This window comes from Ornithorhynchus anatinus, chromosome 2, assembly GCF_004115215.2.
Source record: "Ornithorhynchus anatinus isolate Pmale09 chromosome 2, mOrnAna1.pri.v4, whole genome shotgun sequence".
Classification (NCBI taxonomy): Eukaryota; Metazoa; Chordata; class Mammalia; order Monotremata; family Ornithorhynchidae; genus Ornithorhynchus; species Ornithorhynchus anatinus.
Genome location: NC_041729.1, coordinates 26,114,047 through 26,141,584, shown reverse-complemented (window position 1 = coordinate 26,141,584; position 27,538 = coordinate 26,114,047). Strand labels below are relative to the sequence as shown.

Genomic DNA, 27,538 nt, shown 5'->3' with positions numbered 1-27,538 from the left:
GTACACATCCTCTCTCAGTGATGCTAAGGGCGGTAAGGTTCCCCAGGTGTGTCCACCCTGAGAAGCTCACTGTGGGTGGGGAATATGTCTACGAACTCTCTTGTACTCTCCCAAGTGCTTAGTACAGTGCTCAGCACACAGGAAGCGCTCAGTAAATACCATCGACTGATCTAGGGGGCTGCATACAGTAAGCACTCGATAAATACTACCGGTCGATCGATCGATTACCTACAACCTCTCCCCGCAAGGCCCCGGGGTGAGAGCTGAAGGGACAAGATTCAGTAGTGACAGTCTGCTGCTCTTAAGTGGTGTTCACCCTTCAACTTTTATTCCTGTCTCGACCCCCACCATGTCAATCCAACTCCCCGGCCCCGACCCCGGAGCAAGAAGGCGGGAAGGAGACCGTAAACTCCTCCGTCGGACTGTAAGCTCCTCAAGGTCAGGGATTGTATCTACCAATCCTATCGCACCTCACTCTCCCAGAGCACCTCGTACGGGGCTCCGCACACGGAAAGCGCCCGATAAATACCAGTGATCGAGAGATCGATCGATCGACTGATCGTGTGGGCGGAGCTAAGCCTGTTCATCTGGGCATCCCTATCGGACAGCTGTAGGAAGGAGGGGATGAAGACGATGATGGTCACTCTACAGAAAAATATAACAGCAGACCAGAGGCCTTAGAGGCCTCGAGAAGGAGGGCGGGCGTACGGGCAGAAAGGAATAGTACAGTGCTCTGCACACAGTAAAGCGCTTTATAAATACGATTGACGGACCGTATGAACAACCAAACGAATGCGTGAATGAACAAATACCAAATAAATAACCAGATCAGCAAATAAATAAATAAATAAATACGTGCGCCATGAAGATAAATATCTGTGGGGGCCCCTATGCCATGTCCGGGCTATTTAGTTCAGCTGTGCAAATGAGCATCTACCCACCGGCTAAGAGAGAAATCAGGGGCCGAAAAGGGGATCGGATGGCAAAGGGCACAAGAAATGGGGCAGCAGAGCTGGAGGTTGTGGAGAATCTCGGCCCTCTGTTTCTCAATTCCCTCTGTGAGATGCTCCCTCTGGATCCTGAGGCTGAGACCGAGGCCGAAGGGGGCGGGGGTGGGGATGCCTACACGTACCCACGCATGCGTGCACACGCGCGCACACACTCTCCCAGTGGGGTGGATGGGAGGCAGATGGTCAGGGCTCTCTCTGCCCTCAGGAGGCCAGGAGCAGGGGGTGGGAGGGGACATTCACCAGGCTCCTCTAGATCATGGCACCTGTTCCCCTGCTAACTCTCCTCTGCCTGGAAGGAGGGGCCGAGGTGGCTCCGTCCACCGTCCCCCGACCCGGGTAGAGAAATATCCGAGTTTATGGTGTGTGGGGGGTGGGGGGTGGGGGGGGCTAGCTCCACAGACCCCCACCGTGCCAGCATTCTTGGGTCTGGGTCTCTGTTCCAGTGCACACAAAAGGAATACATTCACTGTGTAGACAAAGATCCGGGTGTGGGTTTCGACCCTGGCACAACCACACAGGGTTTTAAAAATATTTGCGTGTCCGTGTGTATATGTGAGCACACCCACATGCACATGTGTGTACAGGCTCCAGAGAACGATCCACAATCAATCGATATCTATACGCACATAAACCTTAATGAGCGACACAACTTGTGGTCAAGAATACAGTGTGTATGTAATACACAACAGATTATATACACACCATGTAGATATAACACATATACTGACACGCAAATATATATTATAAATGTATTTCTGTCATATATTATACAAATATATATGTACCCACACAAACAGATGTTATATACACAGTGTGTGGAGAAAAATAGAGCAACGCTCCAGATGCATGCTAGAGAAAATTTGGTGTGGGAATTTACACACACACACACACACACACACACACACGCATAGGTACTTTCGATAGAGAAATATTTGCGGCCTGTCCACATACTAAGGATAAATACTGAAAACATAATGGACACAAATGCGTTATCTACACAATACATCGATAAACAGCAAGAAAGTGTGTGTGTGTGTGCGTGTGTGTGTACACACACGTACATACCTCTCAGGCCATATTATCTATACTCTGTGGGGAGAAATGAGTGAGTACTATTTATATGTACATGCCGGGTCAAATTATTTACATCCGTATGAGTAAATACGCAGCTACTCATACACCCATCTGTGAAATATACATCGCGGAGAAAGGTGTGTATACACACCAAGCCATGATATCTACAGCTTATGTAAATACATACCGGTGGGTGGGTGTGGATATGCAAGTTGCGCATGTCCATTCCCCCACCGATACGAGAGTGTGCGAGTGGGTATACGGAACTGCACCTATTCACACGACCTTCCTCGATTCTATTAAATACAAAGACATTATGGAGAAGCAGTGGATGGACGATAGATATTTACACACACACATACACACTCTCTCTCACACGCTCAGACGCGGGGTACATACCACATCTGGGGAACACAGCTATGGCCACATACCACACAGGACAGACTTGTGGGAAGAATCAAACACCTACATACCCGCATGCACGTTGTGTTCACACTGTGGGGAGAGCACTCTGGGGATGTCTCTGGGCCCCATCTGTGCTCTCTACCCATCATGTGCATATGTGTCTGTGGTAGGTATGTATGAACATATGTACGTACGGATGTTCGTATGTATGCGTGGGGAAGGACGGGGGAGGAATGGAGGTGCACGGTCACGCCTGCGGGGCTCTAGAGGCAGAAGGAACCATCCTGAGAAGGGAGGGCCAGGGAGAGGAGAGGAGGGGTGGGGTGGGACCACCATGGAGACCCCTAAATTCAATATCCCACCCCGGGGCCGGGGGAAGACTAGGCTGCAGGGGTGCGATGTCAGAGGGAGACGGGGTCTCCTGGGCTGGATCCACAAGGATCGGAGGAGAGGTTGGATCCCACAGGAAGAGACCGGAGGAAGGAAGGGGCTCCTGGGTCTGACGGGAAGGCGGAGGAGGGAAGATGAGGGGTCGGGGTTCAGTTGGGGGGGACACGGGAGGTATTAGGAGACCAGATCGGAGCAGAGTCGGGGAGGGGAGACGAGGCCTCTCGACTCCGACCCGGAAGCCCGGGCCGGGGGAAGCTGGAGCGGGGACCGTGGAGGGGGAGTGGGGGTGCCGAGCACAGGTTTCGGGGTATTGCTCCCGGGGGGGGGGGGGGTAAGGGGGGGTCTCGGAGAGGTGGAGGGGGAAGAAGGTGGGGGGCAGGGACGGGAGGGAGCCCTACAAGCCCAGCGTCCCCCCGATGGACGACGCAAGCACCACCCCCAGCACCACGCAACAGATGATGATCATGATTTTCTTCTGCAGACCGGGAAGGAGCAGGGGAACCGAGGGAACCGGGGCAGGAGGGTGGAAGGAGAGGAAGCAAGAGACGGGAGCCAGATGGAGCGGAATGGAGGCAGAGCGGTTGAGGGGTCGAGGAGCAAGGTGAAAAAGGACCAAAAGGTGGGAGAGGAAGGGAAATTGGAGAACGGCCCAGAGAGACACGGAGAAAAGGAGGTAGAGGAAGGGAGAGACAGAGATAAGGAAGATGTTAGATCTGTCGCTAAACTTTTCCGCCCCTATTTCAACCCTCATCTCAAAGCGTCCTGCCCGTCCCGGCCTTTCGTTCCCCTCCCTCACCGGCCCCTGCTTTTCTTCCCCCTCCAACCCCAGTCCCCCCATCGTTCCCAAAATCCAGTACCTGGGTTTTCCCTCCCTCACCGGCCCCTGATTTTCTGCCCTCCACTCACCCTCCGGGCTTTGCTCTGGTATTTCACGGCTTTCTTGGTGTCGGACACAGCCCGCTCCACGTAATCCACAGAGTGCTCCACATTGTACTCAATGCGGTCGATCATCTCCCCCTGGGGAGAAAGACCGGGGCAGCTAAGCCCTCTCTGGGGAAAGGAGGTCGGGGGAGGCGGGGGACACGGGGGTAAACCTGTGATTCAGTTTGGGAGCCCCCCAGATCAGAGAAGCAGTGTGGTCCGGTGGAAGGAGCACAGGCCTAGGAGTCAGAGAACCTGGGTTCTAATCCCCACTCTATCACTTGTCTGCTGTGTGAGCTTGGGCCAGTCTCTTAACTTCTCTGTTGCACTCTACTCTCCCAAGTGTTTAGTACAGAAGCAGTGTGGCCCAGTGGAAAGAGCACGGGCCTAGGAGTCGGAGAACCTGGGTTCTAATCCCAACTCCGTCACTCGTCTGCTGGGTGACCTTGGGCCAGTCTCAAGTCCTCTGTTGTATTGTGCTCTCCCACGTGTTTAGTACAGAAGCAGTGTGGCCTAATGGAGAGAGGGCTGGCCCGGGGTCAGTAGGACCCGGGTTCTAATCCCGGCTCCACCACTTGTCTGCCGGGTGACCTTGGGCAAGTCTTTTCTCTGTTGTACTGTGCTCTCCCAACCGCTTTATACGGAAACAGTGTGGCCTAGTGGAAAGAGGATGGGCCTAGGAGTCAGAAGGACCTGATTTCTAATCCCGGTTCTGTCACTTATCTATCTGCTGTGTGACCTGGGGCAAGTCACTTCACTTCTCTGGGTCTCCAGTTCCTCATCTGTAAAATGGGGATTAAGACTGTGAGCCCCATGTGGGACAGGGACTGTGTCCAACCCCAGCACTTAGTACAGTACCTGGCACATAGTAAGCGCTTAACAAATACCACAATTACTATTATTACAGTGCTCTGCACATAGTAAGCGCTCAATAAATACCATACATTGATTGATTCTCTGTGCCTCCATGATCTCACCTATAATAATGGGGATTAAGACTGTGAGCCCCATGTGGGACAGGGACTGTGTCCAACCTGATTAGCTCGTATCTACTTCAGCGCTTAGTAGAGGGGCCTGGCACACAGTAAGCACTTAACAAATACTATAAAATTTTAAAAAAAAATCAGTGGGGAGAGTAGTACAGTGCTCTGCCCACAGCAGATGCTCAACAAATACAACCAAATGAACGAATGAATGAGAGGCAGTTCCTTCGAGCGCACCCAGGATGTGGAGGGATTAACCCCGAACAGATCAGGAGACGGGAAGGGAGGGTTACCTGGCTCTCCACCAGCATTGCCATATCCACAAACATGTCATGTAGCTCCCTGATACTGGTCTCCAGTTTGATGATCTCATTGTGCCGGGTCTCAATTTCATTCAATGCCTGCTTGGTCATCTGAGAATCCATCTTGATCTAAGGAAAGAGAGAGACATCTGGAACCCAGCTTCTGATGCCCCTTCCCTACCCCTCCAAAGGCCGCCCATCACCCTCTGCATTAAATCAAAACTCCATGCCACTGGACCCAACCAAGGCTCTCCGCCGGCCCTTTCCCTTTCACAAATCACCTCTCTTCACCCGCTCCTCCCCAGCTCACCGAAATGGAGACCACTCTCCATCCATCTGCCTCCAGCCCATTGCTCACGCAGTTCCTTCAAGATTACAAGTTCCTTGAGGGCAGGGAAGTTGTCTACCGACTCTGTTATACTGTACTCTCCCAAGCGCTGAGTAAAGAGCTCTGCCCGCAGTAAGTGCTGAATAAATACCACTGATTGATGGCTCGGGACTTTCCTTATATTCTTATACTCTATTATTTCCCCTAGCCATACTATATTTTAATGCCCGTCTCCCACCGTAGACTGTAAGGTCCTTGTGAACGGGGAATGTGTCTACCAACTCTGTTGAATTGCATTCTCCCAAGTGCTGAGTACAGTGCTCTGCACACAGTAAGCACTCAATGAATACCATTGACTTATTGATTGATTGGCACGTCCTCTCCCTACCAGATCCACCCGTCCGCTGCCTTCCCCATCTTCAGAGCCCCTCTAAAATTGTGCCTCCTTCAGGAAGCTTTCCCCAATAAGTTCACAACTCCCCAAGCCATCCCGACCCAAAGGCCACCCTTACAGCTTACGTAACCCTTCCCATCCTTAGCACTTAGGTATGCACGGGTATTCGATCGTACATTTGATTTAACTGTACACTCGTCCTCTGGAATGTAACCTTGTTATGGGCAGGGAACATGTCCATTAACTCTGCTGTATTGTACTCTCCTAAGAGCATAGCTCAGTGCTCTGCACATAGTAAGAGCTTGATAAATGCCACTGATGAATTGATTGTCCTGATCTGTTCTGATATTTCATCCTGCCTTATTTTTCTAGTCCCTATCTGATCCTTTTTCTCCCTGTTGCTGCCACTCTTTGAAAATATTTGGTATGCCTGCTTCCCTCCCTCTACTCTGCTATTTTCCATAGCCTTAATCTATTTCCACGTCTGTCTCCTCCTGTAGACTGTAAGCTCCTGTGGGCAGGGATCGCAACTCCCAGCTGTGTCGAACTGTACCTTCTCAAGCGCTTAGTTCAGGGCTTTGCGCACGGTAAGCCCTCGATAAATAACACTGACTGATTCCTTTATTGGACTGAAAGCTTTCCGAAGGCAGGACATGTGCTTTTTGCTTCATTTGACCGTTCAAGATGCTGAATAATTGTCATTGCTACTGGTGGCTGAGAAGCAGCGTGGTCTAGTGGAAGAGCACAGGCCTGGGAGCCAGAGGACCTGGGTTCTAATGTCTAGGTCCTCTGATTAAGTCCACTGTTCCCCGGCTCACTCTCCCTTCTGCATCGCCTGTGCACTTGCATCTGTGACCTTTGGACGTTTGATATTCACCCCACCCCTAACCCCGCAGCACTTAATAATGTTGGTATTTGTTAAGCGCTTACTATGTGCAGAGCACTGTTCTAAGCGCTGGGGTGGATACAGGGTAATCAGGTTGTCCCACGTGAGGCTCACAGTCTTAATCCCCATTTTACAGATGAGGGAACTGAGGCGCAGAGAAGTTAAGTGACTTGCCCAAGGTCACACAGCTGCCAAGTGACAGAGCCGGGATTCAAACCCATGACCTCTGACTCCCAAGCCCGGGCTCTTTCCACTGAGTCATGCTGCTTCCCAAGGAACAGATCAGTTATTGGGCAGGGATTGTCTCTACCTGGTGCCGAATTGTACATACCAAATGCTTAGTACAGTGCTCTGCACATAGTAAGCACTCAATAAATGATTGAATGAATCTTTAAATTATATATCATAAATTACTTATTCGTATTAAGCTTTGTCTCCTCCTCTAGAGTGTAAGCTCGATGTGGGCAGGGAACATGTCTGGTAATTCTGGGGTATTGTACTCTCCCAAGAGCTTAGTACAGTGCTCTGCACGTAGCAAGCGCTCAAAAAATACGATAGATTGATTGATTGAACTCTGCCCCTTGTCTGCTGTGTGATCTTAGGCAAGTGACTTAACTTCTCTGTGTCTCAGTTTCTTCATCTGTAAAATGGGGATTAAATCCTCCTACCTAGACTGTGAGCTCCACACGGACATGGGCTATGTCCAAACCCATAACCCTTGTGCTTAAAACAGTGGTTGACACAATAATATTATTATTATTATTATTACTGCTCCCGGTAGCCTCTAGGTTTCCCTCACAGAAAGCGTTAAGAAAGACGTTAGATGAGGTAAATAAACCTTTCTACCTCTGTCCTCTCAGTTAGCCACCATTTTGCAAACACCTTGCTCTGCCTTCATGTCCTTAACTCTTCTGACCTAGTCTCCCTTCCTCCAGAAAATCATGGGGCAAAGTCTCTTCTGGACAGTGTTTAGCATCAGGTGGAGTTCAATAAGAGAGAGACAGAGAGAAGAGAAAGGGAGACAGAGTCAGAAAGAGAGAGAGAGCGAGGAGGAGGGGGGAGGGAGGAAGACAAGGAAGGAGGGAGAAAGGGGGAGAGGAAGCGAGAAAGGGAAGGACGGGGAAGAGAAGAAAGGAGGGAGGAAAGGGAGAGAAAGAGGAAGAGAAGAAAGGAGGGAGGAAAGGGAGAGAAAGAGGAAGAGAAGAAAGGAGGGAGGTGGGGAGGCTGGAAGGCAGAGAAAAGGAGAAAGACCATTTGGTCCAGTGGCCGGTGTTAGAAGAGGCCAGTACTGGTCTCCAAGTGATCCATCCATCCATCCTCCACACCCGAGCAAGGTAGGCTCTCCTGGGACGGGCGTTCCTGTGTGGAGGATGGAGCTCTAAGCTATTCCTAGGAATTTTCTCACTCAGCCTGACGCTGCCAATGTGGGAGGGTGCCTGAGCCAGGGAGATAAACCTGGTTCTTGAAAGGCCGCCAAAGCTAGGGAGGAGGGGTAGAGGGGGCGGGGAGAGCCCAGGGAAGATAGGGACACGAACCTCCCATCCAAGACCCAGACTCCTCCCCTTCACTCTCAAACTTTACCTCCAACCTTGCCCCTCTCCTTTGTCCTCTCCGTCCCTTTCTTTCTCCCTCCTCCCTCCTCCCTTCTTCCCAGAGCCCGGGCCTCATGCCCCTTGCCCTGGCTCACATCGTCTGTGAAGATGGCCAGCTTCCCACTCTCTAGCATGTCCTCCAGCTCCTCGTTGGTTGTTGTCCTTCCAGCTGCCGAGAAAAGAGGAGCGTGACCCGAGGCTGGGGGAGTCATCAGAACCAGCCAACCCCAAGGGGACCCGCTAAGGGAAGTGGCAACTGACTCTGAGGAAGGGGTTCTAGGAGGATTTACGGGGCAAATCCCGAAAGAGGAAAATCCCCAGGCATCCTGGCCCCTCAACCTCCAGCTTTCGCCTCCATCTCCTGTTTCCTTTCCAGGATCCAGGCGTTTTGCTCCTACGGTTTTCCACGGGGTCAAAGCCAACAGGAAATGGGGCCCAGGCCAGCAGGAAGGAACTCACTGATCTCCAGCTGTCGCTGGATCCGGTCCTTGCATCGGTCTCGATATTTGGATTGAGTCGCGTTGTATTCAGTCATCACTTCCACAAACTTCCGGGACAGGGTGGAGTGCTGGGGAAAGAGAGAGAGACAGAGACAGAGAGAGAGAGAGAGACAGAGACAGAGAGACAGACACAGAGACAGAGAAAGAGAGAGGGAACGAGGGAAAGAACAGGAGAGCCAGCCAAAGTGAGCCGAGCGTGAGAGTGCCAGACACAAAAACAGAGGGAGAACCAGATCGTGAGAGAAGAAAAGGGCAGAGGAACAAGAAAGGAGAGGCAAAGAGGACAGACGAAACAAGAGGCCAACAGAAAGACACCAAGAGTAAGGAGAAGGATGAGAGTTGGGAGAAGTCAATTGGAGTAACATCATTTCTGTTCCCACCCCCTTGCTTAAGGGCCCCTTGACCCTCAGGTCTGGGTGGAGAGCCCCGGCTGCCCGTTTTCAGTGGGAAATCTGGATGTCTCCTCCACCTTCATTGGGTCCTAGGCCTAAGGGGCCACCGAAAGGACTCTGGGACTTCTGCTCGTGGGTCTCAGGCTGGAGAGGGGCAGAGGCAGAGCTGGGGTTCAAACCTCCAGCCCAGGAAGCCTAGCTGCCCTCCAGGGCAGCCCTATGGAAGGTTTCCAGGTAGCGGAGCTGCTGTTTCATCGGGAGGTCATGGAGGGGAGGGTGGAAAGGATAGAGGGGACAGAGGGAAGGACACATGTCAAGGGAAGGAGTCGGCCCCTCTCTACCTGGGTTTTGCGGATGCGCAGGTCAGCGGAAGAGCGGTTCAGTCCCTCCTCCTGTTCAATACTCTGCTCAATCGCTGAAGGGGAGAGAACAAGGGAGGGCGAGTGAGGGGGTGAATTCCCTGAAACTCTCTGCTCCTAGCCCCAACCCCAGGCAAGCCTTCCCTGGCAGATTTCTCACAGAGATGAAGGAGCGCTTAGTACAGTACCTGGCCCGTAGTAGGTGCTTAACAAACACCATTAAGAAGAAAAAAAAGGGAAAGAATTAGAGTCAAACCCCATCCTTGCTCAACCATCCACCCCCAAATCGAGCGACTACTTTCTCTGATGAAGGGGCATTTCCCCTATTTCACAGCTATTCGTCTTCTGGGGTCAGCAGGCTTCTTTCTTAACTGCCCCGCCTCCAATTCTCTAACGGAAAAAAGCCTCATTTTACCTCATGGGCTTCCTCTTCCCTTTCTCTTGAGGGAGAAGAGGTTAATCCCTCTCACTCACACAATCTCAGCTCCAAAAAAAGGGGAAGGAACTCTCTTCAGAGGAAGAGATACTCTCCAGGTGCTCAGAGGAGGCATAAAAAATTAAATCCTTCACACCTTTCCATCAGCCCCTGGTCAGGGTAGGGAAAAGGACCCCTGGCAAGGGGGTGCCCCTTCTCGAATAACCCTCTGGGGTGACTTCCCTCCACGCTGCTAAGGAAAGAACAATTTCGCCAAGGTAGACATAAAGCACTTATTAAAATTTCATCAGTTGATTGATAAAGCGGTGACCTTTGTAACCTTCGTTTACCAAAGGCTAACCTTTCTCTGCTGAAGAATTGTGCACACATACACACACACACTCACTCACTCACTCACACCCCTTTTGCCATCCCCGGGATCCGGACTGAATGAGCATTTCCATCCATCAGAAAAGAAAAAAAAATTGTCCCTTCCCTCAGGGCTCCTCACTCCCCGTGAATTCCATGTTAAAGGTGTGTGTTTTCTTCTCTTGTTGTCTGGCTGCTCCACAGGGGCACTAAGGAAAGGAGGCTGCGGGAGGGGAAGGTGAATCCTCCTGGCCGTTTCTAACGTCCTCACCTTTCAATTTGGACCTGACCTTGTTTGCCGTTTTCTTGATGTCAGCGGTTAGATCCTCGAGTTCTTGTTTGGTCTCTGAGCAAAGAGAGAGTCGTTGAGTGGACGGATACTACCTCCAGCCTCCCCCCACCGTACCTTCAGTCATAATAATAATGATGGCATTTGTTAAGCGCTTACTATGTGCCAAGCACTGTTCTGAGCGCTGGGCACCACCAGCCCCCTCCAACCGTCCCCATCATCGATGGGATTTGCTGAGCCCTCCCTTCGTGGTCCATTTTTCCATTTTCTCTCCCACAGAGCCAGGTGACCGGACCCCAGACTCACTCTCATCGGGGTTGGGGGCGGCCAGGATAGCACTGTGCTGCTTCTTCACCTGCTCCACATCCTCTGACAACTTCTCTATGCACCCACGGATCTCCTCCACCTGAGGGGAAGAGGCATTCGCACCCATCTGAGGGCTTCTCCCCTCACGGGGCTGGGGGCAGGGTGGGACGGGGGACGGATCCCGCCAGAATCGGATCGGATAATAATGACGGTATTTGTTAAGCGCTTACGATGTGCCAAGCACTGTTCTAAGCACCGGGGTAGATAGAAGGTAATCAGGTTGTCCCACGTGGGGCTAACAGCCTTAAGCCCCATTTTACAGATGAGGTAACTGAGGCCCAGAGAAGTGAAGTGACTTGCCCGAAATCACCCAGCTGACAAGCGGCAGAGCCGGATTAGAACTCGCGACCTCTGACTCCCAAGCCACTTAGTGGCTCTTTCCACTAAGCCACTTCCCTCCCACAGAGAGAGAGAGGGAAGGGCAGAGCCAGAGCCCCCGAGGACCTCTTGTTCTAGAGATAAAAGGGGGAAATGTTGGGTTGGCATGGGGGTGGTCTGGTAGGTGGAAGGAAAACTCAGGATGGAAAGAGAGAGTGGAAAACTCAAGTCCGGGAGGAGAGGAGGGTGGGGGATTGAGGTCGTCTTCGAGAGGCATGGTGGGAAGCAGACCCAGAGAGGAGATGCAAAGAGAGAAAAGTGAAGGTAGTTTGTGCTGGAGGTGCAGGTCTCCTGAGTTCAGGGAGAAGAGCGGGAGGGATTCGCATAACTACCTGCTCAAAGAACTCATCCATGAAGTGGTCTCGATCCACATGGACCACCTCCTCTTCATCATCGCTGTCTTTTGCCTGGGAAGAATAGAGTCAGGTCAGGGGATGATTCCCATTACCTTTGAGACCCTGCTCCTCTCCATTGATTCGGGAACCTCTGGAGATGGAGATCCCTCTGGTAATAATAATAAGAAGAAGAACGATCATGTTAGCTAAGCGCTTACTATGTGCCAGATACCCATTCCATTCCTAGCTTGGGCAGCGGCTAGTGAGGGCAACAAGTCAAAACTCACCTGTACTGGGCAGCAGCGGCACGGGAGAGAGTCAAAGGCAGAGACTTAAAGTTGACTGCACAGAGAAAGGCAACGGTAAACCACTTCCGGATTTTTACCGAGAAAACTCTACGGACATGCTGCCAGAACGACTGCAGATGGAGGTGGGGCGATCTGGGAAAGGTGCTTACGGAGTCGCTGTGGGTTGGAAACGACTCAACAGCATAAGACGAGACAACACGCCAGGCACTGTACTAAGCGCTGGGGTAGGTGCAAGCAAATCGAACTGGGCACAGTCCCTGTCCCATGTGGGACTCACAGTCTCAATCCCCGTTTTGCAGATGAGGCAACTGAGGCCCGGAAAAGTGAAGTGACTTGCCCAAGATCACACAGCAGACAAGTGGCGGAGCTGGGATTAGGACCCACGACCTTCCGTCTCGCCATGCTGCTTCTCTACATTGTTCTACACTCTTCCTCCAAAACACGTCCCAACTCTCCCCCAGCTCACATCCAACACACCACTACCCTCTCCATCTTCAAAGCCCTACTAAAATCACATCTCCTCCAGGAAGTCTTCCCTGACTAATCTCTCATCTCTCCCATTCTATTCTCCCTTGCTACGCATCACCCATGCACCCGAGTCTCCACCACACCCGCCTCCACCTCACTTACGTTCACATCTTGATATTTAGTTGTTTCTCTTACCTGCAATTTATTTTAATGACCATCTCCCCCACCTAGGTGCTCTGTGAGAGCGGGGTTCGTGTCTACCGACTCTGTCGTACTCACCCAAGCATTTAGTCCAGTGCTCTGCAACCAGGAAGTGCTCAATAAATACCCTTGGTTGACTGACTGATTGATCCGGATCTGGGCTGGAGCAGTAGCGGCTGAGTACATCAGCAAACCTAACTGATTCTGGGGTTAAGAGGGAATCACCTCCTTGTGGGCAGCAAACGTGTCTACCCACTCTGTTATATGGTACTCTCCCAAGGGCTTAGTACAGTGTTCTGTACACAGCAAGAACTCAATAAATAAGGCCGATTGATTGACTGAAATAAATATCATTGGTTGATTGATCGATTGATTGATCTCCAGCAGGCCTCAGCCCCCTCCCCCAAACCAGGCATCCTGCTCTCCCTGACAGACCCCTGAAACACGCGTGACCTTGTTGGGGGTGGGGAGAGTGCTCAAAAGGCCCCACTCTTGGTGGTCTTTCTTCACTGAGCTCTGGCAGGCGTCCTACATAGTTTTGGCTCAGACGTTTCTCTCTCTCTCTGTCTCTTGGCCCGGCTCCCTCATATCCCCGTCTCTTCTTTGCAAGGTCATAGCTCTCAGAGACACCCTTGGAATCAGACTCGGCTGGACCAGGAAGGGCTTTTTAGGATCAATCAACAGTATTTACTGAGCACGTAATGTGGGCGGAGCGCTGCCCTGAGCATCTGGGGAGAGGAGTACAATCCAACTAAGTTGTTAGCCATGACGGTCACCCACATGAAACTTACGGTCTAGAGTTTGTAAGTAGCCTAGTGGAAAGAGCCTGGGCCTGGAAGTCAGAGGATCTGAGTTCTAATAATAATAATGTCGGTATTTGTTAAGCGCTTACTATGTGCAGAGCACTCTTCTAAGTGCTGGGGTGGATACAGGGTAATCAGGTTGTCCCCTATGGGGCTCACAGTTAATCTCCATTTTACAGATGAGGTAACTGAGGCACAGAGAAGTTTTGACCTTGGGCAAGTCATTTAACTTTTCCATCATCAGTTTCCTCATCTGTAAATGGGGATAAGATACCTGTTCTCCCTCCCCATTAGTCTGTGTGCCCAGAGTGGACAGAGCCCGTATCTGACCTGACGATCTTGTACCTACCTACCCAAGGGCTTAGTACAGTGCTTGGCACATAGTAAGTGCTTAACAAATAGCACAGTCTAGGACTAATATCTGCATACCCTGGTCCCCTCCCTGGACCGAGTTCCAGACAGCTAGACAGTTCCTCTTCTTCTATGGCTTCAATTTTCACTTCCCCTCTTAGGTCCTCAGCAAAAGAGATTCCCCTCCTGTCTGGCCTATATGTAGAGGAATGTTGTCTCTATATGTCACAGTCTCTCTCTCCCTCTCTCCCCACCCCCCACACCCCCCTACATCCCCCCCCTTGCCTCCCCACACCCAACCAGACTAGGACACACTGCCGGACCCTGTCGGACCCTATGGCATACCCTCACCATAACACATAACGTTTCTCACCTTAGTCAATCTCTAGCTCACAGTTCTCTGACCTCTCCAGCATTCTCTCTCTCTCACCATCATCATCATCAGTGTTATTTGTTGCACGTTTTTGTGTTCAGACCGCTGTACTAAGCGCTTGGGAGAGTACAATACAGCAGAGTCGATAGAAATGTTCCTTGCCCACAATGCCCAATCAATCAATAGATCAGTGGCATTTACTGATGCCTGCTATGTGCAGAGAATACAGGTGCCTCACTCCCCATTCCTCTGTCCTGTTTCCATTTGACTCGTCATTAATATTGATAATAATAACAATAATAATGGAATTTCCCCTTTCCCCACCCCCAGATCTCCCTAGCACCTTATAGCTCACAGTACTTTTTTTCCCTTGTCCCTCCCTCTCCTTTTCTCCCTTTCCCTTAGGGCAGATTCTCCCTCTCACACCTTTCAGTGCTTAGTACAGTGTCTGGCACATAGTTAAGCGCTTAACAAACACCATGATTTTTTTTCTTCCTTTTTCTGCTTCTCCCTCTTCCCATCCGTTGCCTGCAAGACATGGGAGCCTCACTGGAGCCCCTTATTATGATTCCTGTTCCCCCACCTCTCCCCTCTGCGGACCCCAGCCCAGAGCTTACCTACCCTTCCTGTCTTCGGCAACTCAACCCGACTCGCTCCCTTTTTTTAAATGGCATTTGTTAAGCACTTACTATGTGCTAAGCACTGTACTAAGTAGAGGGTGGATACAAGATAATCAAGTTGGCCACAGTTCCTGTCCCACCTGGGGCTTGCAGTCTTAATCCCCATTTACAGATCAGATAACTGAGGCATTGAGAAATTGTGACTTCCCCAAGGTCACTCAGCAAACAAGTGGAATGCTCTTTGCCCAGAAGTGGGGGAGGAAAGGGCTGGAAAGAGTACACGAATAACAGAGAGGTGAGTGGAAAAACAACAACAAACAGAAGCAAAGAAGAAAATTATGTAAGGAAAAAAACCCAACCAGAAATGGCAACATTTACCAGGCAAAGGATGTTTTCTGACTTTCAGAGCTCAGAATTTTCAGTCCCCTGGTTCGGCACAGCCCTCTGGTGGCCACCCCGTCCTTCCCTCTGCTTCTGGGCAAGTCTCCACCTCATCCTCCTTCGACTCCGAGAAATCTCCGACCTTCCGTTTTCCAGATTCGTGCCCTGCGCTGATGGGATGTCCTTTGCTTTTGGGGCTTTTTTTATTAATGGTATTGGTTAAGCCCTTTCTATGAGCCGGGCTCTGTACAGAGAGAAGCAGCGTGGCTTAGTGGATAAAGCACAGGCCTGGCAGTCAGAAGGACCTGGGTTCTAATCCCAGCTCCGCCACATGTCCGCTGGGTGACCTTGGGCAAGTCGCTTCACTTCCCTGAGCCTCGGTTCCCTCATCCGTAAAATGGGGATTAAGACAGGAACTGTGTCCAACCTGATTAGCTTGTAGCTACCCCAGTGCTTAGAACAGTGCTTGGCACATAAGTGCTTAACAAATGCAGTAATAATAATAATACTGAGCACAGGGAGAGAGCCAAGGTAATCAGGCCGGACACAGTCCGTGTCATTCATTCAATCGAATTTATTGAAGACGTACTCTGTGCAGAGCACTGTACTAAGTGCTTGGAAGAGAACAATAAAACAATTAACAGACACATTCCCTGCCCACATGGAGCTCTCATATAATAATAATTAATTGTGGTGTTTGTTGGGTGTATATTATTGCCAGGTACTGTTGTAAGCACAGGAGTAGATACATATAGTAGGGTTGGGGCTCACAGTCTTAATCCCCATTTTCCAGATGAGGTGACTGAGACACAGAGAAGTGAAGTGACTTGCCGAGGTCACGTAGTGGACAAGTGGCGGAGCCGGGATTAGAACCCCAGTCCTTCTGACTCCCAGGCCAGTGTTCTATCCACTAGGCTATGCTGCTTCTCTGCCTTGAAGGCCTAACTTTCCTCCCTCCTTCTCCCTCCTGAGAAGCAGCATGGCCTAGTGGATGGAGCACAGGTCTGGGAACCCCAAGGTCATGAGTTTGAATTCTGGCTCGGCCACTTATCTGCTGTATGACCTTGGGCAAGTCAGTTCACTTCTCTGTGCTTCAGTTGCCTCATCCGGAAAATGGGGATTAAGACTGTGAGCCCTATGTGGGACGGGGGCTGAGTCCAACCCGATTTGCTTGTATCCATCCCAGAGCTTAGTACGGTGCCTGGCACATAGTGAACACGTAAACAGGTACCACAATTACCATTATTATTATTAATAACCTTGCCCCACTCCCTCAGGTTCTCCCCTCAGTGGAATCGGAGTCTGTCGATCCCACTCTGCCCAGGATAACCCAGTCAGTGATTCAACCCCCTCCCCAGCCTCAACCTTCTCTCCTCCTGGACAGCGGAGGAAAGTCCACCGGACAGTTCTGCGGGGGCTCGTTCTCTGGGCTTTCTGCTCATTCATTCATTCATTCATTCATTCATTCACTCAATTGTATTCACTGAGCGCTTACTGTGTGCAGAGGACTGTACTAAGCACTTGGGAAAGTACAATGCAACAGTAAACAGCGACATTCCCTGCTCACAACGAGCTAGAGGAGGGGAGACAGACATCAATACAAATAAATAAAATTACAGATAGAAGTGTAATAAGTGCTCTGGGCTTGGAAGCGGGGAAGAGCAAGGGGAGCAAGTCAGGGTGACGTGAAAGGGAGCGGGAGATGAGGAAAAGTGGGGCTTAGTCTGAGAAGGCCCGCTGGAGGAGATGTGCCTTCAATAAGGCTTTGAAGGAGGGGAGAGTGGTTGTCTGTCGGATTTGAGGAGGGAGGGCGTTCCAGGCCAGAGGCAGGACGTGGGCTAGGGGCCGGTGGCGAGACTGGCAAGATGGATGAGAAGGTTAGCACCAGAGGAGCAAAGTGTGCGGGCTGGGCTGTAGAAGGACGGAAGCGAAATTAGGTGGGAGTGGCAAAGTGATGGACTGCTTTAAAGCCAGTGGAGAGGAGTTTTTGTTTGATAGGGAGGTGGATGGGCAACCTCTGGGTTTTTTTGAGGAGCGGGGTGACGTGTCCAGAACGTTTTTGTAGAAAAATGATCCGGCAGCAGAGTGAAGTATGGACTGGAGTGGAGAGAGACAGGAGGTTGGGAGGTCAGCAAGAAGGCTGATGCAGTAGTCCAGGTGGGATAGGATGAGCGATTGGATTAATATGGTAGCGGTATGGATGGAGCGGAAAGGGCAGATTTTAGTGATGTTGTGAAGGTGGGCCCGACAGGATTTGACAATGGATTGAATATGTGGGTTGCCGTCAAGCCAAAAATAGCTAAGAAATTTGGTCTCTCCCTTTCCCGCTGCAATTTAAATAGCAAATCCCCTCCAAAAACAAGTGGCATAGGAGGGTGGGAGTGGGGAGAGGAGAAGGGGGGGGCCTCTAAAGGTGGTCTGCAGCCGAACCGTCCCCACTGCCAGCTGCCCACGGCCCAGCTGAGATCAACTCCGTTCCCTGGTCCGGCTGGCAAGGGGTCGCCCCAGGGACGCTCGGGGTGGGTCTGCCCTGCCAGTCTGGCCTATTTATGAACCTGGAACTTTCTTCTTCCCCAGGATAAAATCCGATTTCAATGTTTTTATCGTCATTTGGGGAACGGTTGGACTAGCTCTCGCCACTGCCCATTTCCCCGCCCCACTCACTTTCACCCTCCCTCGGATACCTGCATCCTCCCCGTGTTGGACAACCACTGTCCAGCTGGATAAACGGCCTGTACAGAGTGAAAATAAAAATAATAATTGTGGTATTTATTAAACACTTACTACGTGCCGGGCACTGTATTAAGGCGCTTACTATGTGCCGGGCTCTGGGATAGATTCGAGCAAATCAGGTTGGACACAATCCCTGTCCTATATGGGGCTCACGGTCGCAAACCCCATTTTGCAGATGAAGGAACTGAAGCAGAGAGAAGGGAAATGACTTGCCTAAGGTTACAGAGCAGACAAGTGGAAGAGCCGGGATACTGACTGCCAGGCCCGTGCTCTACCTACCTACTACATCATGCTGCTTCTTTGGGTGCTGGCCCAAATGTGCTCCTAGTGCAGCGTGACCCCTCAGAAATAATAATAATAATAGTAAGAATAATAATGGTATTTGTTAAGCGCTTACTATGTGCCAAGCATCGTTCTAAGCACTGGGGTAGATACAAGGTAATTTGATTGCCCCACGTGAGGCTCCAAGTGTTAGTCCCCATTTTACAAATGAGGTAACTGAGGCACGGGGATTGAAGTGACTTGTCCAAAGTCACACAGTCGGGATTAGAATCCACGACCTCTGACTCCCAAGCCTGTGCACTCACCACTGAACCACACTGTTTCTGAACGAGCACAGGGCTGGCAGGCAGAAGATCCAGGCCCTGATCCTGGTTCCACCACTAGCCTGCTGTGTTTCTTTGGCCTAGTTGCTTAAAATCTCCGGGCCTCAGTTTCCTCATCTGTAAAATGGGGATTAAGACTGTGAGCCCCATGTGGGATAGGGCTCCTGTTCGACCTGATTACCTTGCCTCTGCCTCAGCGTTTCACACGTAGCCAGCTCTTAATAAATACCGTTGTTATTCCTAATGGAGGGCCCCTTCTGTGGGACTCACTGACATCCTTGCTTGCAGCCACCTATCAATCAATCGATCAATCAACCAATCGCGTTTATTGAGCGCGGACTGTGTGTAGAGCACTGTCCTAGACGCTTGGGAGAGGAGTACCATACAATCAAGCTGGTCGACATGACCCCTACCCACAAGGAGCTTAGAGTCTAGAGGGGGAGACAGACATTACAATAAATTACAGTCGGGAGAGATGGCAGAGTGTAAATGACCCCTGTTTACGATCTGCAAATACTGTACATCTCTCTGGCCTCTTCTGAGACATTTAGCCTGAAAATCAGGCCGCTGGCTTTCGGCTGGATATTTCTGGATTATTTTCTCTCTCTTCTCGCCACTTGCCAAATCCTTTCTCAGTGCTCCTGAACGAGACTCCCGACCTGCGACAACACGTTCCTGGCATTTACCGAGCACCTACTGCCTCAAGAGGCAGGGCTGAATCTCCCTTTGGAGAACCAAGCGTGGTCTAGTGGACAGGACACGGGATGAGGAGTCAGAAGACCTGGGTTCTTCTCCCGGGTGACTCATCTGCTGTGTGACCTTGGGCAAGTCACCTCACTTCTCTACTAATAATAATTATGGTACTGGTTAAGGGCTTACTATGTGCTCAGCAGTGTTCTAGTCACTGGGGTAAATACAAGTTAAATTAATCAGGTTGGACACAGTCCCTGTCCTACACGGGGCTCATCCTCTTAATCCCCATGTTACAGATGAGATAACTGAAGCCCAAAGAAGTGAAGTGACTTCTCCAAGGTCACACAGCAGACAAGTGGCAGAGCCGGGATAAGAACCCGGGACCTTGTGACTTCCAGGCCCGTGCCCTACCCACTAAGCTGTGCTGCTTCTCTGTACCTCAGTTGCCTCATCTGTAAAATGGGGATTAAGATCATGAGCCCCATGTGGGCAGGGGCTGATGAATTAGCTTGTCTCTACTCCATCGCTTAGTACAGTGCCTGACACGTAATAAGCACTTTCCAAGTACCATTAAAAAGAAAAAAGAGCGGAATGACTCCCCCAACACCAGCGTGGCCGGGACCAGGGGCTCCTTAAAGATGAGGCTGTGACCCAGAAAACCTTCAGGTCTGGAAATTAATATACCTCCAGGATCTGACAGAAACTGGACCTAGCCTAAAGTAACGTCAGGCAGCGGGCAAATAGGAGGTTTAGTTAAAATGGCAAGTCCATCCCTGGGTCCCAGTTGGGAATGGATTTCTATTGGACGTTTGAAGGCCAGCAAAAGATTCAGGCTACAGAGCTGTAAGCAAAGGGAAGGCATGTCATTTTGTCTGAAGAACAGTGATTATGATATTTGTTCAGCTTTTACTAGGTTCCCAAGCACTGCAGTAGATATAAGCAGATCAGGCACGGTCCCTGACCCACATGGGACTCACCGTCTAAGGCTGGGGGAGAACAAGTATTTTAAGCTCCATTTTACAGATGAAGAAAGTGAGGCACAGAGCAGTTGGGCGACTTGCCCTGAAGTTGCACTGCAGGCAAATGGTGGAGCTAGGATTAGGACCCGGGTCCCCTGACTCCCGGCCCTGTGCCGTTTCCCCCGTGCCACGGTGCTTCCATTTCTTGCATTGGGCTGAGATGTAGGCATCAAGCCCGAGGAATAACTAACAGTAGCTGGAGGCAGCTCTTCGGTCTCTCCTGGGGGCCGGAGGTCAGTTCCTTGGGCCACACGGGCCAGTGAACCACTATGGGCCCATTTCTGGCCCCAGGCTTCGGCACTGCTGCCTGTTGTTCTTCTAGATTCAGCCTCTCTGTGGCCAGGGCCCACTGGTCCTCAGTGCTCTGACTGGTCATTCGGACTCACTGGATTACAGGGGAAGCTCAAGACCGGGACTTCTGCACACTGTGGGGAAAGCCCCTCATCAAGACTCCAGCTCATTTGGTTCCTCTGTGGCCCAGGTGGCATTCCAGGCCAAACAGTAAGCCCTGGCTTAAACTGTAAATTTATAATAATAAGAATAATAATATGTTAGAAGCCGGAGAAGCAGCGTGGCTCAGTGGAAAGAGCACGGGCTTTGGAGTCAGGGCTCATGAGTTCGAATCCCAGCTCTGCCACTTGTCGGCTGTGTGACTGTGGGCAAGTCACTTAACTTCTCTGTGCCTCAGTTCCCTCATCTGTAAAATGGGGATTAAGACTGTGAGCCCCACGTGGGACAACCCGATTCCCCTGTGTCTACCCCAGCGCTTAGAACAGTGCTCGGCACATAGTAAGCGCTTAATAAATACCAACATTATTACATTATTATTAGTATGTGCTAAGAACTGTTCTAAGCACTGGGGTAGATACAAGTCAATCAGGTTGGACACAGTCCCTCTTCCACTAGGGCCTCACACTCTGTGGCTCAGGGGAAAGAGCCCGGGCTTGGAAGTCAGAGATCATGGGTTCGAATCTCTGCTCTGCCACTTGTCTGCTGTGTGACTGTGGGCAAATCACTTAACTTCTCTGTGCCTCAGTTACCTCATCTGTAAAATGGAGATTAAAACTGTGAGCCCCACGGGCGACAACCTGATCACCCTGTATCTACCCCGGCGCTTAGAACAGTGCTCTGCACATAGTAAGCGCTTAACAAATGCCAACATTACTATTATCATTATTTTCATTTTACAGATGAGGTAACTGAGGCACAGTTATATAGGCAGGGGACGGGTCTGCTAATTCTGTTGTATTGTACTCTCCCAAGTGCTTAGTCCAGTGCTCTGCACATAGTAAGCGCTCACTAAATACCATGGACTGATTGATTAGACAGCAAGAGAAAGAGAGCCAGAGTCAAACAGAGTCAGGCAGAGAAGGGGAGCTGGAGGTAAATAGAGAATGAGGAAGAGACGACGACAGAGAGAGAGACTGACAGGCCGAAACAGAAAGGGAAATAGGCCGAAAAATAAAATGAAACATTCTTATTCTCTGGCTTTCTCGCTCTACTCTATTCCTCCTTCTTCTACCCAGCCAGTAGATTCCAGTCTTTTGCCCTCTGTCGTCTCCTCTCCCCAAACTCCAAGAACAAGGCCTCTTCCTTCACTTCTGCCTCTCCTCAGTCTCTCTAGCCCTCCTCCCAGTGTCTCCCCCATTGCCCATCTTTCCACCTGTAACCACCCCACGCTTCCTTGTCTCTCTTCTCCCTCTTCGAGCTAAGCGTCAACCCCTAAAGTACTCACTTTGACCTCTTCTCTTTGCCCTGCACCTCCCAATCTCCCTTTGCGTTTTTTTTGGTTATGTTTTGTGGTACTTGTTAAGCGCTCACTATGTGTCAAACACTGTTCTAAGTGCTAGGGTAGGTAGGAGTCAATTAGATCAGACACCGCCCCATCCCACATGGGGCTCACAGTCTTAAATTGCAGGGAGAACAGGTACTGAATCTCCATTTTACAGTTGAGGAAGCTGAGGCACCGAGAAGGTAAGTGACTCGTCCAAGGTCACAGAGCAAGCAATGGATGGAACCATCGGCAGAGCCAGGATTAGAACTCAAGTTTTCTGATTCCCAGGCCCGTGCCCTTTCCACTATACCACGCCGCTTCCCTGCGTCTTCTAATTTTCATAATCTCCTGACTTTTTTCTTCATCTCCAGCTTCTTTCCTCTCTCCCAAAGATGCCAGTTAAAAAGAATTTCCCTCCATCTTTTCCAAGTGCCGCTCACTGCACTCAAAATATAGAGCGCCTCTCCCTCTCCTCTCTCATTGGCTCCCTGTCACCTTATTCATCCCCCTTAACCACAGGTCTCCTCTTCCCCCAGCCCCCAACTCTCTCTCCGAGCTCTCCAAACTCCCTCCCTGCTGCCAACTCCGGATCTCTGGCTTCTGCCTTCCCTGCGCTCCGGCCTCCTTCTTTAGCTCAGTCCCTTTCCTTCCCCGAGCCTCCTGCAAAAATCCCTACCTCCCCCTCCAACCAACTGCCTTTCCCCGCTTCTTCCTATAATGTCTCCTAATTCTCCTCCTTTCTTGGGGAAGGTCTCTTCTCTTCCGCTCTTCCTCTGCTGCAGTTTCCTCTCCACCTCTCGAGCGCTTCCATTCCCTCCTCTCTTCTTTTCCTGCCTTCCTTTTCTTTCTCTGTTCCCTATAACCAGCTCCATTTCCATACAATCCCCTCAACCTCTGCCCACCCTCTCTCGTCTCCTCACCCACTCGGGACTCCTTTACCTTCAGACGAGCCCCCCACCTTGGGCTACCGGCCTCACCTTCCTGCATCCTCCGACTCAGTTCCTGTTCCCTCCTTATTGTCCTTGGGATTTTGTTTCTGCAGCCTTCTCTTTTCTTTCACCTTCCCCTCTGCTGTCTCTTCTTCCCCTCCAAATATCCCTTCTGTTCTCTTCACCTCCCAGGTCCCCCCACCCAGCCACTATTTCCCTTTACAGCAGGGTGGACCTTCATCCAGTTTTCAATCAATCATTCAATCCATCGAGGTATTGATTGAGCTCTTGCTGCGTGCAGAGCATGGTACTAAGCGCTTGGGAGAGGAATCCCGATCCATTAGAGTTGGTAGGCAAGATCCCTGCCCTGGAAGGGCCTACAGTCTAATGGTTTTATACCAGATGGTTTCGTTTGCAGCTGGTCTGTCCCCTGCCCCCCGTCTCCTGTCCAGTACCGGGAACCGAGCAGGGGCGAGTCAGCAAAGAGGGTCCCGTGTTCTTATCTACCATCCGTGACCGCCTACTTCCATTCATTCTTAGTTCAGCTGCCATTCCTGGGTGCCTAGACTCCAACCCCGTCCTCCCAAGCTTCAACCTCTTTTTTTCTCTCGCATTCTCCCTTTCCCCACCTTCCCAGTTTTTTTCCCTATGCCACCTCTTCCCTGCTGATCTTCCAGAAAATTTCCTCCCACTCCCCTTTCTTGTTGCCAACCTCCTCTTCTTCACGAGAAGCAGCAGGGCGCAGTGGATGGAGCACGGGTTTGAGAGCCCGAAGGTCATGGGTTCTAATACCGGCTACGCCACTCGTCTGCTGCGTGACCTTGGGCAAGTCACTTCTCTGGGCCTCAGTTCCCTCATCTGGAAAATGGGGATTGAGACTGTGAGGCCCCATGGGACAGGGACTCTGTCCAACTCGATCTGGCTCTATCCACCCCAGCGCTTAGTACAGGGCCTGGCGCATTGTAAGAGCTTAACAAATACCATCATTATAATTACTGTTATCTCCATTGCTCTCTTCCCTGAAGCCTCCATCAGGCTCCTCTCTAACCAGAACCTTCAGCCTTCCCCTGGCCCCCTTTCCCAATCCTCCTTGGCTGCTATCTCTCCCCTCACTGGCCTCTTCGCTCCCCCGCAATTTTGGGGTTTACCACCTGAAATTGGAAATCACCTCGCATGCCTGACGTCTCCAACCCCAGAGATCTCCCACCCATTATCTCCCTCTAATAATAATAACAGTGATGGTACTGGCGAAGCACTAAGCACTTAGTCTGTGCCAGCCACTGTAGTAAGCACTGGGGTGGATACAGGCAAATTGAGTTGGACCCGGTCCCCGCCCCATGTGGGGCTCCCGATCTTAATCCCCGTTTTACTGATGAGGTAACCGAGGCACAGAGGAGTGAAGTGACTTGCCCCAGGTCACACAGCAGACGAGTGATGGAGTCGGGATTAGAACCCAGGTCCTTCTGATTCCCAGGCCCTTGCTCTATCCACTAGGCCATGCTGCTTCTCTAGACTGTAAGCTCACAGTGGGCAGGGAACGAGTCTACCAATTCTGTTGTATCGTACTCTCCCAAATGCTAAAGAAAATGCTCTGCACACAGTAAGCACTCAATAAATCCCACTGATTGATTGACCATATCCTACCACCTCCGGTTCTCCTGGTGTTCCTCAAGATCTAGAAGACACTGATCTGTTGACCCACAGCAGTTCCCTTTCCTGAAACTATCTCAATCTCCCAGTTCTTTCCCCCGTGTTAGGTAAACCATACCTTTCTCTGGACGCTTCGGCCTCTCCCTTCAAGCCCCTTTCCTTCCTGTTTTCTGGCTCTCCCCCACAACTTCTTAGGAAGTTCAATAAGTTCTGCTTATTGACACATATGTTGGATCATGTTTGAAATCCTGAAATTTTCCTCCCCACTTAGACTCTAAGCCTCAAGTGGGTCAGGGACCGTGTCTGATCTGATGGTACCGAATTCACCCCAAATCAGTGCTTAGTATCTAGTAAGCACTTAACAAATACCATTATTAATATTATATAATATTAATATTATAATAATAATAATTGTGGTATTTGTTAAGCGCTTACCATGTACCAAGCACTGTTCTGAGCACCGGGGTAGATTCAGTTGGACATAGTCTCTGGCCCACATGGGGCTCACACTCTTAATCCTCATTTTACAGATGAGGTAATTGAGGCACAGAGAAGTGAAGTGACTTGCTCAAGGTTACACAGCAGACATGTGACAGAGATGGTATTAGAATGCCCGTCCTCTGACGCCCAGACCTGTGCTCTTTCCACTAGACTATGCTTCTTCTCATTATTATTATCATTATTATTATTAAGATTATTATATCATTCCTTCTAGAATTACCTCATATCCTTTCTCCTATTCCTCCAACCAGCTAACATTTGCCCATTTTCTGGTGTCCTTCAGACATGAGGTACCCTATCTCCCAACCCTTTCATCTAAATTCTTTCTTCCATTCTTTCTTCACCCAATCTTTTACTACCTCCCTCCACAATGCACCATTTCACAACAAACTGCTTCACTCCAAACTCCATCACTTCTATCCCAACTTCTGTCAAGGTCTCCCAGTTCCTCTCCCATTTTTCCTGAACTCCTGGGAATATCCAACTCTTAAAATGACCCCCACCAGATCTTCTCCTCTTTTTCCCACCGAGTCTCCGAACTTCCCAGTCTTTCCCATCTCCCTCAACAAAAGCCGGGGACCCCAGCTTTCAAGAACGGCTCCCCTCCAGAATCGACCACCTCCATATCTCATCGTCGACCGGGGCCGCTGCCTCCCCCAGCTCCCCTGAAGTATTGGGGAAACTTCTCGAAAGAGGGGATACGCTTCCATCTATTATTCATTTATACTGATATCTGTCTCCCAATCTAGACTGTAAGCTCGCTGTGGGCAGGGAACTTGTCTGTTTATTGTTATAGGGTACTCTCCCAAGACCTTAGTGCAGCGCTCTGCACATGCTAAGCACCCAGTAAATATGACTGACTGACCAGTCCTTTTAGCCACCTCACCTCCCAAGCTTTCTTCTCTGTTCTCCCAGAACCTTCCAATATACACCAGTCCAACCCGGGCCTCCTCCCATCTTCACTTCAAAATGTGGAGGATCTCTCCCAACCCACCTCCCTTCTCTAAATCTCATTCCTCTGTCCAGATGTCAGCCAGAAGCTCTCAGTCCCACTCCCCTCCTGCCCCTAGGATACTGGGGCTCACCTTCAAATTTCAGAGTTTCCCTCTTCCAAACAACCCATTTCTTTTTCCATCCCCTGTCCCCGTCCCAACGTCCAGCCCCACCCCCCTGGGTTCATCTTCCCAACCCCGCAAATTACCAAGGTGCCCTCCTGGAAATTCAAGGTCCCCAAATGCTTCCTCCCTACCTATCTCCCACCCCTCACGGCCCAGTTCATTGCGTGGTGTCTCTCTCTTCTAGATTCAAAACTTGGGGGGACTTTCGATCCTCCAAACCCCTCACCGAACTCCCATTACACAGTATTCTCTCTCTGTCTCTCTCTCTCGTCTTCCCGATCCCCATAAAATATCATCCCCCCCAAGTCACCACCCATCTCCTGAATCCCCCTCGCCAATATCTCGGTCCCTTCGGTGCCTCCCCTCCCCCAGCTCTCAGATGTTGGGGATCCTGGCCCCCTCCTGCTGCTTCTCCCCCAGTTTCCCTGCCTTAGGTCCTGGAGTATTCCGGCCCTGCCCAAGGTCCCCCAGACCCTTTAAAATCTTGGGGTTACCCTCAAAATGAACCCGCCTATCCTCTCACTGCTCTTCTCCTTTCATCCAGTGCCCGTCGGCCTCCCCGGTGCCCTGCCCATCCCCCCGAAATAATAGGATTTCCATTTAAAACATCACGGGCGGCCAGTACCTCGGACAGCCCGTGTCCCCTAGATATCGGGGTACCTCCTCTGGAGACGACGGGTTCCAGGCCTCCGATCCATCTCCATCTCTCTCGACACCCAACCCCTGCTCCCCCCAGCCCCCGATCCCATCCCCGCCATACACTGGGCGATAGGTTGGGGGTGGGGGGGGGGCTCGCCCCACATCCCACTTGGCCTCCCCCAGGCTCCCGACCCTTGCGGGTCTCTCCCCCCGACCTCCCCGATATGGGGGTGCCCGTGGGAAATCCGGGGGTGCCCTCTACGTTTGGGGGTGCCCCGGGTCCTGCCAAGTGCCAGCCGTCGAATGCCCCTTCTCCGAGTCCCAGCGGTTGCCGGTGTGTCCCAGGGCACCCGAAGAATCTTGGGGGGCTCCCCCATCCCTCCCCCACTCACACTCCTCAGCTCCTGGGTCCGGTCCTTCATCTTGCGGTGGCTTCTGCTCCTCTCCTCCTCCTTCTCCTCCTCCTCCTCCTTTTCTCCTCCTCCTCCTCCTCCTCCTCCTGTTCTTCTCCTCCTCCGGCTCTCTGCCTCCTGCGTGGGATGGGTTGGGGGGGGGAGGGGGCTGGGGTCCCCCCGGGGATCGAGGACGCAGGGAGCCGAGGACGCCTGGGTTCCCCCCCGGGGGCCGGGGCCTGGGCCGGGCTCGGCTGGGCCGGGGCTGCGGTGGCGATGCGGCTGCGGCAGA

At 51.2% G+C, this 27,538-nt stretch overlaps 1 protein-coding gene across 1 annotated transcript; it reads right to left on the bottom strand.

Annotated features, from left to right (window-relative positions):
- Positions 1 to 306: 306 nt before the first annotated feature.
- STX1B (syntaxin 1B) lies at positions 307 to 27,538 on the bottom strand. Its single transcript, XM_029057718.2, has 10 exons — positions 27,247 to 27,538; positions 11,686 to 11,760; positions 10,916 to 11,015; positions 10,592 to 10,666; positions 9,519 to 9,592; positions 8,745 to 8,853; positions 8,381 to 8,454; positions 5,077 to 5,214; positions 3,786 to 3,896; positions 307 to 3,354 (listed from the first exon to the last, which is right to left on the bottom strand). Exons 1-10 carry the CDS (start codon positions 27,274 to 27,276, stop codon positions 3,274 to 3,276), a joined length of 867 nt encoding a protein of 288 aa, XP_028913551.1. The 5' UTR covers positions 27,277 to 27,538; the 3' UTR covers positions 307 to 3,273.

Bases quoted from the DNA above. Each gene is read 5' to 3' on its own strand.
- STX1B (XM_029057718.2), bottom strand. From the start codon at position 27,276: ATGAAGGACCGGACCCAGGAGCTGAGGAGT. The intron at 5,215-8,380 runs GTGAGCCAGGGC...CTCTTTCCTTAG, and splicing joins TGGCCATCTTCACAGACGAT to ATCAAGATGGATTCTCAGAT. The intron at 3,355-3,785 runs GTGAGTGGAGGG...CCCGGTCTGCAG, and splicing joins ACCAGAGCAAAGCCCGGAGG to AAGAAAATCATGATCATCAT.